Here is a 14004-nt window from a genome sequence, read left to right as displayed (position 1 = left end):
TTTTTTGTCACACCTGCTTCACAATGCATTACCGGTGCCGTGGGCCGGCTAGTTCAAGCTACCGAAGCGAGTAACAACAATCCGACTGTTGTGTAGAGCAGGAGCGCGGCGTAACCCGGGGCAGGCCGACGGAGAGGCCGAGCGACGGGAGGGCGAGTAGAGTGACGACTCGTAGACCAAGCTTCGGCGAGACTGCTCTCCCACGTTTATTGCAGGTGGTTTTAGGGAAGGTGAAGAAGGCTATTGGTCAGCGAGGCACGGGTCACATGACCACCACGGCCACGCCGGCTTTGTGGTAGCAAAGAGGCATGGGGGAGGCTGCTCCACCAGTGGCATGAACAGAGATCCTTACCGCACAGGTGTTTTCGCATGTCTCCAGGGTTCGCACAACACAACATCTTCCTAGAGTCACTGGAAAATTTTCAGGGTATCGCATCTGTTTTCCACGCGCCGCCGCCGACGCGATTGGCTAACTCGCATGACGTGACCTCTCGCCGCCATACCCTTCCAAGCGCTTTGGGTGCAGGCGCGTTGAACGCAGAGCGTGGCCCGACATTTAGCAGTACCACGGTCGCCAGAAGTACTTCATCGCTTTCTTTAAACGCTTCATGCAGATGCCAGCGAGCAGCTCACCAGCAACACAACGTAGCTGGTGAGCTACTCTGTCAATCTCGTTTATTTTTATATTCCGTGTGGGAAAAATTAACGCCAAAGAGCGTCGTTCTACATGGCTGCATAGATGGCTGGAAACTGCTGGAAAAGCTCTCATGCGACGGGATACTTCGCCTGTTCTGTTTGCCATGTTCAGCAATATTGAAAACTACATACGTTTCTATTTGCTGGGCTGTTTATATCTCGATCTGTTGAACAAATTGTGCGTGCATTTCGAGGTGTCACGCACCAGAGCGGAATCGAAGATTTATTGAAGTACTGGTATACCTTGAAGGCAATTGTGGCATGATCATTTGCCATTGCGCAAAACAGAAGCGTGGAACTATGTTAATAAACTTGGTATAAGGCAATGGTATTAAGCGCATTTAAAATTTTTTTTTGAAAAAAAATATTTTGCTAATGCTGCATTACACCGAGCGTATCCTCGCAATACTGTTTAGTGGGTGAGAAATGGTCGCAGCAAAACAAAAAAAAAGAAAAGAAAATGGCAGATTGCACGCATTCAGGGATCGATTTCATGCGAGCCCTAGGTATATATATACATACTGTGTTGCTGTAGCATTCATTTTAAAAATTTCCGGTATGTGCTATTTCTGATCAAAAGAACATAAAGCACTATGGCGAGGAAGTTTTAATAAGAGTGCATCACAAAAAAAAAACATGCTTGATCCCTCCGTCATAGTGTCACGTAGCCGTGACGGCAGCCCGAAGACAGGAGACTGGGAGGCTCGTGATGTAGAAGAGAATCCGTTTATTAGGCGGACTTGCGCCCATAAGAGCAAAATGCACACCTTGGCTTCAGCGGCGGCGAACAAAGTCCTCGGCAGCCGTCGGGGAACAGAATACCCGCTGTAATCACCGGGGCTCTATTTTAAGGCTGTATTGAACGCTCGGGATACGCCCCCAAAATCAGCTAGTACATTCGCCAGCAGTATGGGCCTATCTCATCGCCAGCGCGCGAGGCCACGCTCATCCCAGATAATCGCGACGCGTCTCGCATCACGATCCGAGATGATAAGGCCGCATGCAGGCGGCTATCGGCATGCACAAAACTGACGCTTCGCGGCATTACTCCCCCTTCAAAGAAGCATCGACCCGATGCTAAAAAAAACAACGAAACAGCAGGTACAAAGGCAAATAGGGAAATAAGCACAGACCATACACACAATAAAGAAACTAGAAATGCAAACAGAAAGCGTCCTTTAGCGCGCATGGTGAGGCTTTAGGCGGGCGACATGCACCACTTCTGGTCGGGAGCGGCGTCGCTGGGATGCGCTAGCCCCATCAGGGACTACCTCGTAGTCGAGTTCGCCAAGTTGGCGGATGACCTTGTACGGGCCGAAATAACGGCGCAGGAGTTTTTCACTTAACCCGCGGCGTCGAACGGGAGTCCAAACCCAAACTCTGTCGCCTGGCTTGTATTTTACCTCGCGCCTTCGGAGGTTGTAGCGGCGGGCGTCGGTGCGCTGCTGATCTTTTATGCGTAGCCGCGCAAGCTGCCGGGCTTCTTCCGCGCGCTGAAGGTATGCGGCTACATCTAGGTTGTTTTCGTCGGTGACATTTGGCAGCATGGCGTCCAGAGTAGTAGTGGCGTCCCTTCCATGGACAAGCTCAAAGGGTGTCATTTTGGTGGTCTCCTGCACCGCGGTGTTGTAGGCGAAGACCACGTACGGTAGTATTAAGTCCCAGGTCTTGTGCTCTGTGTCCACGTACATCGCGAGCATGTCTGCAATGGTCTTGTTCAGGCGTTCTGTGAGGCCGTTTGTCTGCGGATGGTACGCCGTAGTCCTTCGATGATCTGTATGACTGTAATGTAGGATGGCCTGCGTGAGATCCGCCGTAAACGCCGTTCCCCTGTCTGTTATTAGTACTTCAGGTGTGCCGTGCCGGAGGAGAATTGATTCGACAAAAAATTCGGCGACTTCTACTGCTGTGCCGTTCGGTAGAGGCTTTGCTTCAGCGTATCGGGTAAGGTAATCGGTAGCCACTATAATCCACTTGATACCGGAGGTTGACGTGGGGAAGGGTCCAAGCAGGTCCATACCAATCTGCTGGAATGGTCTCGATGGTGGTTGGATTGGCTGTAGAAGTCCAGCTGGTCTTGTTGGAGGTCTTTTCCGGCGCTGACATTCACGGCAACTCTTGACGTATCGCGCAACATCTGCTGAGAGACGGGGCCAGTAATACCTGTCCTGGATTCTGCGGAGTGTACGTGTAAAACCGAGGTGACCAGCAGTGGGTTCATCATGTAACGCTTGCAGAATTTCTTCTCGGAGGCTGCTTGGAACGACAAGGAGGTAAGCTACCTTATTCGGTGCGAAGTTCTTTTTGACGACCATCCCGTTTTTCATAAAGAAGGAAGATAAGCCACGTTTGAACGGCGCAGGGGGCATGGACGCCTTGCCTTCGATGTACTTGATCAGCTGTTGTAGGGTCGGATCTGAGCGCTGCTGTTGCGCAAATGTGCTGCTGCTGATGGGCCCAAGAAAGGCATCGTCATCATCGTCGTTTCGGGGTGCACCGACGGGGGCTCTTGACAGGCAGTCTGCGTCGGAGTGCCTACGGCCAGAAGTGTAGACCACTTTGACGTCAAATTCCTGCAGCCGTAGGCTCCATCGAGCGAGGCGGCCGGAAGGGTCTTTTAGATTGGCCAACCAGCACAACGCGTGATGATCAGTTACAACCTTGAAGGGTCTTCCATACAAGTATGGGCGGAATTTTGACGTGGCCCATACTATTGCAAGACACTCCTTCTCAGACGTGGAATAGTTCGCTTCCGACTTTGACAATGACCGGCTTGCATACGCTATAACTCGCTCGCAGCCTTCCTGCTTCTGGACGAGGATGGCGCCTAAGCCAATGCTGCTGGCGTCCGTATGTATCTCAGTTTCGGCATTTTCATCAAGGTGACCCAGCACCGGCGGTGACTGCAAACGCTGCTGAAGTTCCTTGAATGCGTCGCGTTGCGCAGCTTCCCATTTGAAGGGCACGTCTGATTTTGTGAGCTGTGTCAAAGGTTCCGCAATGTGCGAGAAGTTCTTAACGAACCGCCGGTAATACGCGCACAGCCCTAAGAATCTGCGCACCGCTCTCTTGTCGTCCGGCTGGGGAAACTGTGCGATAGCGGTTGTTTTCTGCGGATCGGGTCGTACCCCATTTCTGCTTATAATGTGGCCAAGAAAATGCAGCTCTTCGTAGGCGAAATGACATTTTTCTGGCTTCAGCCTCAACCCTGATGACTTGATTGCCTCCAATACAGTCCGAAGCCTTTTGAGGTGATCGCTGAAGTTAGCGGCGAAGACGACAACATCATCCAGGTACACCACACATATTTGCCACTTGAGGCCTGCCAGTACTGTGTCCATTAGACGCTGGAAGGTTGCTGGAGCGGAACAAATTCCAAATGGCATCACTTTGAACTCATACAGCCCATCCGGCGTGACGAAGGCGGTCTTCTCTCGATCTCTTTCATCAACTTAGATTTGCCAATACCCTGTTTTCAGATCCATGGACGAGAAGTACTTTGCGTTGCTCAGACGGTCTAAAGTATCGTCGATCCGGGGTAAGGGGTAGACGTCCTTCTTGGTGACGCTGTTTAATCGTCGGTAATCGACGCAAAACCGGAGGCTTCCGTCTTTCTTTTTGACAAGAACGACCGGTGCTGCCCATGGGCTTTTAGATGGCTGAATAACATCGTCGTGTAACATTTCCTCAACTTGCTCTCGGATGGCTTGGCGTTCACGTGCCGACACACGATAAGGACTTTGGTGGAGAGGGCGGGTGTCTTCTTGGGTTATTATTCGGTGTTTTGCAACAGAAGTTGGTCGGACCTGTGAAGAGCTAGCGAAGCAGTCGTCGTAACTTTGAAGAAGGTTCTGGAGCAGTTGCTGCTTGTGCTGGGGCAGGGAAGGGTTGATGTCGAATGTCGGCACCGAGTTTTGGATCTGTGGGGTCGTGGATGCCGGGTCTGAAAGGACGAGGGCGTCGCTCGCTTCGACAATTTCTTCGAGGAAGGCAATGGTCGTGCCTTTGGATAGGCGACGGTGCTCTTGGCTGAAATTCGTTAGCAGCACTGAGCTGTATCCATTGCGCAAATCCGCAATTCCTCTTGCGATTGCAACATCTCGGTCCAGCAAAAGCTGTATGTTACCTTCGACGATGCCATGGGCGTTTTCGGCAGTGGCAGCGGTTACGGTGACTAGAGCAGTTGATCGGGGCGGGATGCTCGCGTCATCCTCGAGCACACGGAGGGCCGTACGATTGTGCAGACGCGAGGACGAATTTACAGCCTCATCCGAGAAAAGTGTGATGGACCTAGACCACAGATCGATAACCGCTCTGTTTTGAGTCAAGAAGTCCATGCCGAGGATCACGTCACGGGAGCACTGCGGCAGCAGCAAGAAAGTCATAAGGTATGTGTGTCCGTCAAATGTCACTCTTGAAGTACATTGTCCCGATGGGGTGAGGATGTGGCCTCCCGCTGTGCGGATCTGTGGTCCGTCCCAAGTCGTCTTTACCTTCTTCAATTTCGCTGCTAATGACCCACTGATGACTGAGTAGTCGGCGCCTGTGTCTATCAAGGCAGTTACCGTGTGGCCGTCGATGGATACTTGAAGGCCGGTGACACGTGGGCTGGAGTTGCGCGTTGGTTTTGGGTTCGGGTCACGACTTCGTCGGATACTTTGACTATTGTTGTGCCTTGCCGCTTCCGTTTTTATCGGCGATTCACTTATGTCCCGGCGTTGTCGCGCCATCGTCGTCGTCGTACATGAGGTGGTGTCGTCGTCGTGCATGGTCGCCGGTGGAAGGTCTTTGGCTTTTCGTCCTGAAGCAACCTCGCCTCCAAAGGTTGCTGGTTTCAGTTTCCCCTACGGGGGCTTGGGGACCTCCCTCGCGTGGCCGTGGTGGGGCTGCGGCCAGGGGACTCGAAGCGGGGGGATGAAGGGGATGGCGAACGGCTGGACAAGTACTCCGTATGGCGCAAGTAATCTTCGATTGCCGGAGGTCGCTGCCCAGGGCGTGGTCGCGGTGCCCCAGAGGAGAAGCCATGCAGTCCCATTCGCCTGTAGGGGCAGTGTCGAAGGATGTGGCCGGCCTCACCGCAGTGGAAGCAGAGTGGACGGTCGTCGGGAGTTCTCCAGGCGTCGCATTTTCTTAGGCTCGGGCGTCGCTCGTATGTGGGGTGGGCGGGGAACAGAGGGTGGCGGTTTGGGGCTGCTGGTACCCGTCGCGGGGGGCTGGGCGCGTCTCGTCGAAGCGGGCTGCTGTGCACTGCATCGGCGTATGTCATGGCTTCGGCCTCTGTTCCAGTCGTCGCTGACGCAGAGCCAAGCGCCTGCTGGACTTCTTCGCGCACTACGTCCAAGAGAGATGCTGCTTGGGGGGGGGCTGTGAGGCAGACGGCAGCAGTCGGCGTAGTTCCTCTCGAACCACTTCACGAATAACTTCCCGCAAGTCGTTAGTGGTGGTCATTGGTTCCGAGTAGAGCGCATTGAGCTGAAGCGGACGGTTGTATTGCCGAGTCCGGGCATCCAGGGTCCTCTCAATGGTGCGCGCTTCTTGAGCGAATTCATCGATTGTTTTGGGGGGATTTCTTATCAGGCCGGCGAAAAGCGACTCTTTCACTCCTCGCATTAGGTAACCGACCATTTTGTCTTCTGGCATGTTTTCGTCTGCTCGCCGAAAAAGGCGTTTCATTTCTTCGACGTACATGTTCACAGTCTCGTTACGTTGTTGGGTCCTTGATTCTAGCAGCAGTTGGGCCCTTTCTTTTCGCATAATGCTGGTGAACGTCCTCAGCACATCACGCCTAAATAATTCCTAGGTAGTCAGTGTGATCTCGTGGTTTTCGTACCACGTTTTAGCGGGGCCGTCCAGGGAAAAGAAAACATATCGCAACTTCATTTCTTCATCCCACCTGTTGATGGTAGCCACCCTCTAGAATTGGTCGAGCCATTCTTCCGGGTCTTCAGTAGGGTAACCATGGAAGGTTGGAGGCACGCGGGGCTGTTGCAGAATGACAGGAGTGGATGTCGTCGGGTTGCTCATGGTGAGTGTGGAAGATTCTTTTCGGGGTCGCGTGGGGTCCGGTAGCAGTCCCAGCTCAGGCGGCAAGTTTTGGAGACGGCGGCTGCTTCGAGTATCCGTGTCTTCGGTGTCCTTGTTCTCTGTGGTGGCTGTTGCAGGATGGGTCTTGTGCATACCCAGCACTTCCACCAGATGTCACGTAGCCGTGACGGCAGCCCGAAGACAGGAGACTGGGAGGCTCGTGATGTAGAAGAGAATCCGTTTATTAGGCGGACTTGCGCCCATAAGAGCAAAATGCACACCTTGGCTTCAGCGGCGGCGAACAAAGTCCTCGGCAGCCGTCGGGGAACAGAATACCCGCTGTAATCACCGGGGCTCTATTTTAAGGCTGTATTGAACGCTCGGCATACGCCCCCAAAATCAGCTAGTACATTCGCCAGCAGTATGGGCCTATCTCATCGCCATCGCGCGAGGCCACGCTCATCCCAGATAATCGCGACGCGTCTCGCATCACGATCCGAGATGATAAGGCCGCATGCAGGCGGCTATCGGCATGAACAAAACTGACGCTTCGCGGCAATAGGAATCGGAATAACACGAAAGTAAAGCATGCTCTTACAGAAGTAACCGAATGCTTACTGTACATTGATATAAGAGAGTTTGCACAATGGATGTCTGGCAGCTAATGGCATCGTTGAACGTGTATGGACCCACTTTGATGATTGGTGGTACATCTCCATCCCGACGACTAACGTCCATGTTAAATAATAAACAAACCCTTGTGGTAGCTGTAGTAGGTAACGATGAAAACGTAGCCACAGAACGAGGTGTGATAGCCAGAAAGCGTCGCATATTGGACGCAGAACTTCGTCGCTATCCCGCGGCATGTTAAAATGTGATTGAACACCACGGCCGGACTAGAGGGAAACGCAAAGCGCGTCGTGCCGCCTCGGTAGCCCGGCCTTGATTTTTCTCGGGGCGAGCGCGTCAGCGTGGAACGCGGTGTTACAGCCAGGTGAGGCAGGCGCGCGTCGCAGAGCTATTTTTGGTTTGTATTAGAGTGATGATATGAGCGAGGCCGACGCTTTTACTACGCTTGGGAAAAGGTCGCCACATCGCGGTGTGTTAAGGCATTGACAAAATTCAGCTTCTATTGAAAACGCACCGAATGGGACGGACGCGTAACGCGTTGCAGGTGCTAGTCGCGGAGGCCGCAGCAATGACCAATTATTTTACCTTACCACTCCCAGAGGTCAACACCACCCAGCCGACCGGGAGAGTGGTAGATATAAAAGGCGCATTTGTAAAGATTCCAGAGTCTGTGACCGTGGCGTAGTGGATAGCGTGCCCGGCATCTGTTGTTCCGGACCGAGCTGTCGTGGGTTCGATGCCCGTTGACGGTACCTTTTTTTCTTTGCCATCTGATCGCGTACATTTTTTCGAGGTCATTTCGGTGACGGAAATGCGTCACTGAAGTCTTGGTGGACCCCGGCATAAAACACTTTCGCGTTAAAATGAAATTAAAAGCAGTGCGAAAGCCGAACCCCAGCTGTTTACGCACTGGCAACGTCAACAAAAAAAAATCTGTTTATCGGAACACAGCAAGATATTTGCAAATGCATTGCAACGTTTTGAATATTAAGACAAAAAACAGGAAATGAAACAATTAGGTAGTGATGTCAATCATTTTCGTGTCATATTTTCTACGTATGTCTTACTAAATGACAACGTATTCGCAAAATAAGATGCACCTTACCTGCCGCAGGCCGATTCGCCAGTGTGTTCGGCTGCTGGCATTCCGAACCGATACATAAGTACGTCACGCACAACTTCCAATTACCTTATACACACACACCACTTCGATTAGACATACCACCCAGTTTAACAGCAAGCATAGTGTGCATGCGAGGTATGCGTCAGCGATCAGTCGAAGGACGCAATGTTGAATGTTCTCGATGTTGTTCGATAATGTTCTCGAGTGCGTTATGAAGTGAACCTGAACACCGACTGCAAAGCTAGCGCAAACAGTCAATATTCACCAAGTGGCGAAGTAAATGGCATCTCGTACGAAGTCCCTACGCTAATGCAACTATGTTTGCAGCTCCGGACCTAACGCAAACACCCGGCCGTGACACGAAGAGAGACCGGTGAAGCCACGAAGAGAGTTCGCGAGCACATGGCAATATTCGCCGCACATTTCATTAGTTACACCACTTACCGCGCAGTCTATTCATAATTGTCGATGAATCGAAATCACTTCTGATATCCTCTTGAAGAAACACACGCACATACAGTTCTGCCGAGCGTAACACGGCATGGAGGCGAAAAGATTGGTCACTTTTCAACACGCTAGCAACGCGCCCGACGGTCTGGAAGGGAAATGGCCGCCTCCGCCCAATGTTACCCGCGTTAAGCCTACCTTCGCGGTACTCTGAAATTTTCCAGTGACTCCACATCGTCCCTCCCTGGGGGGAATTGCATCCTTATACATTCTTTAAACAACCCTTCAAATATGTTGACTATTTATGCCTGTAATACTTTAGACATTTCAGGGGACAATTGGCTAAAGCAGAAGGCAGCCCAGCCTGCATTTAGATGATATAAGAGCAACAGTACTCATGCCATATGAGCGCTGTGTGTGCGGTGTGTTCTTGAGTGGAAGCGTGTGTGAATGTGAGTGTCTTTTTCAAATAAATGCCAAGTCGCACCGAATATCTTCAATATGACAAGTGACCAACTAGCCCAACAACAAGTTCTATTAAGTTATGATTACTATGATGCACATCTGCAAACACTCAACAAGAAAAATTCGCATTCGAGTTCCTATTCAGGGATTAAACCTGCAGTAACACAGAAGTTCAGTCCTAGGAGCACACAAACACATCCTAGGATACAGAAAATTAACTTCGCCAACACCAAACACAAGTGCCAGCTTGCACTATTCACTTAACATTCACACACGCGCACTACACCTCTGGGGCTATACTGCGGATCTCTAAGGTAGTATAGACCTAGAAGACGCGGACTCCTTTAGTCTGATGTAGTCCTTCAAGTTGGCTGGGGGCTTACGCGACCGCTCTGGGCGACGTGACCCAGGCCCAGCAGGAAGACCTTGCGTGTTGTGGCTGTCGATCGAGAGCCGACTTCGAAGACCCGTCCCCATCTCTCCCAGAAGAACTTGGCGGATTGCGGCTGCCGTGAGCCGACTCCGAAAACCCATTCGCATCACTTCCCTCCCCCGTGTTGAAATTTCGTGCATTTACTGTAGGCGAGGAGGAATACCCAGGACTTTCCTTCTGAAGTCCCAGCGGATGACCCTGCGTCGCAGGCAGTTGAAGCTGCACTTCAGTAGATTGAGAGTCGTACTGGACAGCAGGGCCACCGTAAATTGCCTGCGCAGGCAACACCTGGATGCTGACGTTAAATCTTGAATGCAGCCGTCGACCGCGACTATCGACGATGACGTCGTCGTCCTGGAGCCGGCGCAGCTCGCTGGCGTCCTGCTGCCGCAGCGCCAGAGGCAGCCGACGCAGCTTGGCAGACACTGGCACGATGTGCTGCCGCCGTTTGGCCCGGCCAGGCACGTGCTGGAACCCTGGAAGTACACCTGAAGGAATCTGCGAAGAAAGCGCAGTCAGCGTCTTGAACGGGAGTAATTTCCTCCACTGACGCTTTTCGTTTACGGCAGACTGCCGCGAAATGCCCTTTGATACGGCAAAATTGGCAAACTGTTTTTGGCCGTACAATTTCTTCAAGTCGCCAAATGCCATAACTTGCCGCAGCGAGAACAAGGGCCGACTTGAGGCTTGGGTGCAAGCTGTTGTATTTGCTCTCAGCGAGCGCAGTCTTGTACACCGGCCGTCGAGCCCGCGCAGCCATCTTGGATGCGGCTGCCCGAATTGGGGGAGGGGGGGTGTTCAGGGGGGAAGCCGCCACCAAGATTAGTTGAGACGAATGAGGAGCCGGCGAAGCCGCCGACCCGACATCTTGTGCTGCTACGAAGCCATGTGCGACGCGCTGGACGCTGGCGCCGGCACAGGCGAGCGAGCCGAGTTCATTTTCTCCGTACGCCGCCTTGAATTTGTTAAAGGGCCCCTCACCAGGTCACATAGCAAATTTTAGTCAGACGCTGGAAGTTGTTGTGTGCCGAATGAAGAGCAGTATACCGCAAGAATTTTTCAAATCGGTTCAATTACGAGCTGAGAAAAACAATAATTTGTAGCGGCGCGAAACCATGATGCGAGGAGGCGAGTTTCAAATCCTTGCCACTCGCCCCGTGTAGCCTTAACAAGCCAAATCCCTTCCCTGCCCTCTTCACTTGCCACATACGCATGAACACGTCATGCGCATGCATGGTCACGTGCGCATGACATGCGCGAGTCCGCTCGAGCACGCGAGCGGCGTTGCACGGCCGCTACCTTTTTTTTATGTAGCGGCCGTGGGCGTTTTGTCGGCGTTCTCTGTGGTGTACTGCCTGTTTCTGGGGGACGGGCATGAAAGTTGAGACATTTTTACGGGCATGAGAGTGGCGGTATCATGAGCCAGTGCCGCATTAACGTTTACTTGGACGCGGTAGAATAAATGAGCATAATGAGTGCTCGAACGCGCCAGAACATTGCTTTCGTTTCCAGCGCTGGCGTCTGCTCGATGCGCTAACCGCGGGGACACGAACGCATGGGAAAGGGAGGCACATTAGCCCCGCATCTCGCTGCAATTCACGAAAAAAAATGAAAAAGACGCACAGATTCTCTTTGTGTGTCTCGTTGTTTCTCTCAAGTTTTATTAATCTATTGAAGCAACAAATTACACAAACTACACATGTCGTGTCAAATAATTATCACAGTGTCACGTGCTACTCTTGGCGACGTCAGAGCACAGTCGTCTACGTAGAGGAGCGACGTCACAGCACTACCATCTACATAGGGCCATTTTCTCATGTACGTCATTCCCTCATTCTCTAAAGCGCGCGCCCGCGAGAGGAAGGGCAAGCAGCGTTCACCTTGAAATTTGACCCATTTCCGCGGCGCGTAGCGTTGCAAATTTTGGCAGACGTGATCGTGAACGCCGAGTGTATGCATTGCGCTCGTTGGCTCAAAATTGTCAAACCTGGTGAGGGGCCCTTTAAGCGCCTCCAAGTCGCGTCCAATGCCTTCTGCCTTTTGCAGCGTAAGGGCTTCCATAACACAAAAGTTTGAACCGTACATGTGCGTTGGCGTCACCGTGAATTATTTGGGCACGTAGTCTATTGTTGTAAGTGGCGCCAAACTTGCACGAGAGGGCTTTCTCCTTGAGGGCGGCGACAAAATTCGAGGAAGGTTTCGCCGGGCCGTTGTTCGCGGCTCGTGAACAGGTGCCGCACGGCTAGCACGTTCGTCGTCTCGGCGAAAAGACCGTCGAGGTATTGCAGCAATCTGTCGTAATTCGTCGTCGCCGCCGCGTCTCTTGTCGACACCGCTCGCGAGACCGACGCCGCCGGTGTACTGGCCGTGTGTGTAGCATTTGGGGCGCCTTGTGCTTCGAGCTGCTCCTGCGTCGCAAAATATTTGCGTTGTCCATCGATGCCGATCACGCAGAGGAGCGCTGACGCGCGTTTTTAACACGAAAGTGTTTTATGCCGGGGTCCATCAAGATTTCAGTGACGTATTTCCGTCACGGAAATGACGTTGAAAAAATTTACACAACCAGATGCCAAAGAAAAAAAGTTCCATCAACCGGCATCGAACCCATGACCGCTCGGTCCGCAACAAGAGATGCCGGGCACGCTATCCACTGCGCCACGGTCACTTTTTTTTTTCTCTATTGCACTGCGCCACGGTCACAGACTGTGGAGGCTTTACAAACGCGCCTTTTATAACTACCACTCTCCCGGTCGGCGGGGTGGCGTTGCCCTCTGGGAGCGGTAAAGTAAAGCAATTCTTCATTACCGTGGCCTCCACGATTAGCACCTGCAACGCGTTACACGTCCGTCTCAATCGGCGCATTTGCAATAGAAGTTCAGTTTTGTCAAAGCCTTAACACACCGCGAGGTGGCGATCTTAGCGCAAGCGTTGTAAAAGCGTAGGCCTCGCTCATAGCATCACGCTAGTCCAAACCAAGAATAGCTCTGCGACGCGCGCCTGCGTTCACCGCTCAAGCGCTCGCCCCGAGAAAAATAGCGGCCGGGCTACCGGGGCAGCACGACGCGATTTGCGTTTCCCTCAAGTCCGGTGTTCAATCACATTTTAACATGCCGCGGGATGGCGACCAAGTTCTGCGTCCAATATGCGACGCTCTTCTGGCTATCACTCCTCGTTCTCCGATTACGCTTTCGCCGTTAACTGCTACAGCTACCACAAGGGTTTGTTTATTCATTTAACATGGACGTTAGTCGTCGAGACGGAGATGTACCACCAATCTTCAAAGTGGGCGCGTACACGTTAAACGGTGCTATAGCTGCCAGATATCAATTTACATTCTATACAAACTCTCCTATATCAATGTACAGTAAACATTCAGTTACTTCTGTAAGGGCACGCTTTGCTTTCGTGTTATTCCGATTCCTATGACGGAGGGATCAACCATCCTTTCGTCCTCCCAACCACTTCCACCGGCTGCCTTCAGGTGTATCCGGAAAATTTTTTTCCATATATGCCAAGGAATGGTAGGCTTGCCGGGAACGTTGAGGAACGGAGGAAGGTTGGCAAAAAAGGCCTTCATGCGTGCAGGATGTAGGCAGTAGGCTCAAGCAGGAACGTGGCGTCGAAGAGGGAGCCGGAGCGGGAAGGAAGAAAAGTCAGGCCGACGCCATTGTAGCGAGCAGGAAGGTCAAACCAGCGACGCGCAGTGGAAATGTGGCTCGAAGGTAAGCGCTACTTAAGTCGTGTTCTTTCTGGCGTTGCCTGTTGTTCGTAGCGGTTTTACTACTTCGTCGCCATGTGTTGTGTAGTGCAGGAGCGCGGCGTAACCCGCGGCAAGCCGACGGCGAGGCCGAGCGACGGGAGGCCGCGTAGAGTGACGACTCGTAGACCGATGGCACGATCTTGTACGCAGTCCAAATAAGCACGGAGGCGTGGCGTTACCAGCCGCACGTGAATGGCCAATGTGAACCGCGACAGACGACACGGCCCTGCATTGACCAATGGCGTGCGGCTGGATGCAACGGACCGCCTCCGTCCGTTTCAAGAACGCGTACAAAATCGCGCCACAAGCTTCGGCGAGACTGACAGGAGACTGCTCTCCCGCGTATATTGCAGGTAGACATGTGTGCCGGTCTTAAAATCACCGGCGGCGGCGCGCCGGTGTTTCCACCTCTAGAGTCACTGGAGA

General features: G+C 52.5%; 1 protein-coding gene across 1 annotated transcript; it reads right to left on the bottom strand.

The window, feature by feature from the left end:
* Positions 1 to 2659: 2659 nt before the first annotated feature.
* LOC119391974 (uncharacterized) lies at positions 2660 to 5465 on the bottom strand. Its single transcript, XM_037659615.1, has 3 exons — positions 4535 to 5465; positions 3044 to 4054; positions 2660 to 2949 (listed from the first exon to the last, which is right to left on the bottom strand). The coding sequence occupies exons 1-3, from the start codon at positions 5463 to 5465 to the stop codon at positions 2660 to 2662; spliced, it is 2232 nt and encodes a 743-aa protein (XP_037515543.1).
* Positions 5466 to 14004: the final 8539 nt, after the last annotated feature.

Source organism: Rhipicephalus sanguineus, chromosome 4 (genome assembly GCF_013339695.2).
Source record: "Rhipicephalus sanguineus isolate Rsan-2018 chromosome 4, BIME_Rsan_1.4, whole genome shotgun sequence".
Classification (NCBI taxonomy): domain Eukaryota; kingdom Metazoa; phylum Arthropoda; class Arachnida; order Ixodida; family Ixodidae; genus Rhipicephalus; species Rhipicephalus sanguineus.
The sequence above is the reverse complement of the archived record's forward strand: the minus strand, read 5'-3'. Positions and strand labels throughout refer to the sequence as shown.

Bases quoted from the DNA above. Each gene is read 5' to 3' on its own strand.
- LOC119391974 (XM_037659615.1), bottom strand. From the start codon at position 5,465: ATGCACGACGACGACACCACCTCATGTACGACGACGACGATGGCGCGA. The intron at 4,055-4,534 runs GTTACGACGACT...GTTCCGCTCCAG, and splicing joins GCTCCAGAACCTTCTTCAAA to CAACCTTCCAGCGTCTAATG. The intron at 2,950-3,043 runs GTGGCTTATCTT...CGTTCCAAGCAG, and splicing joins GCCCCCTGCGCCGTTCAAAC to CCTCCGAGAAGAAATTCTGC.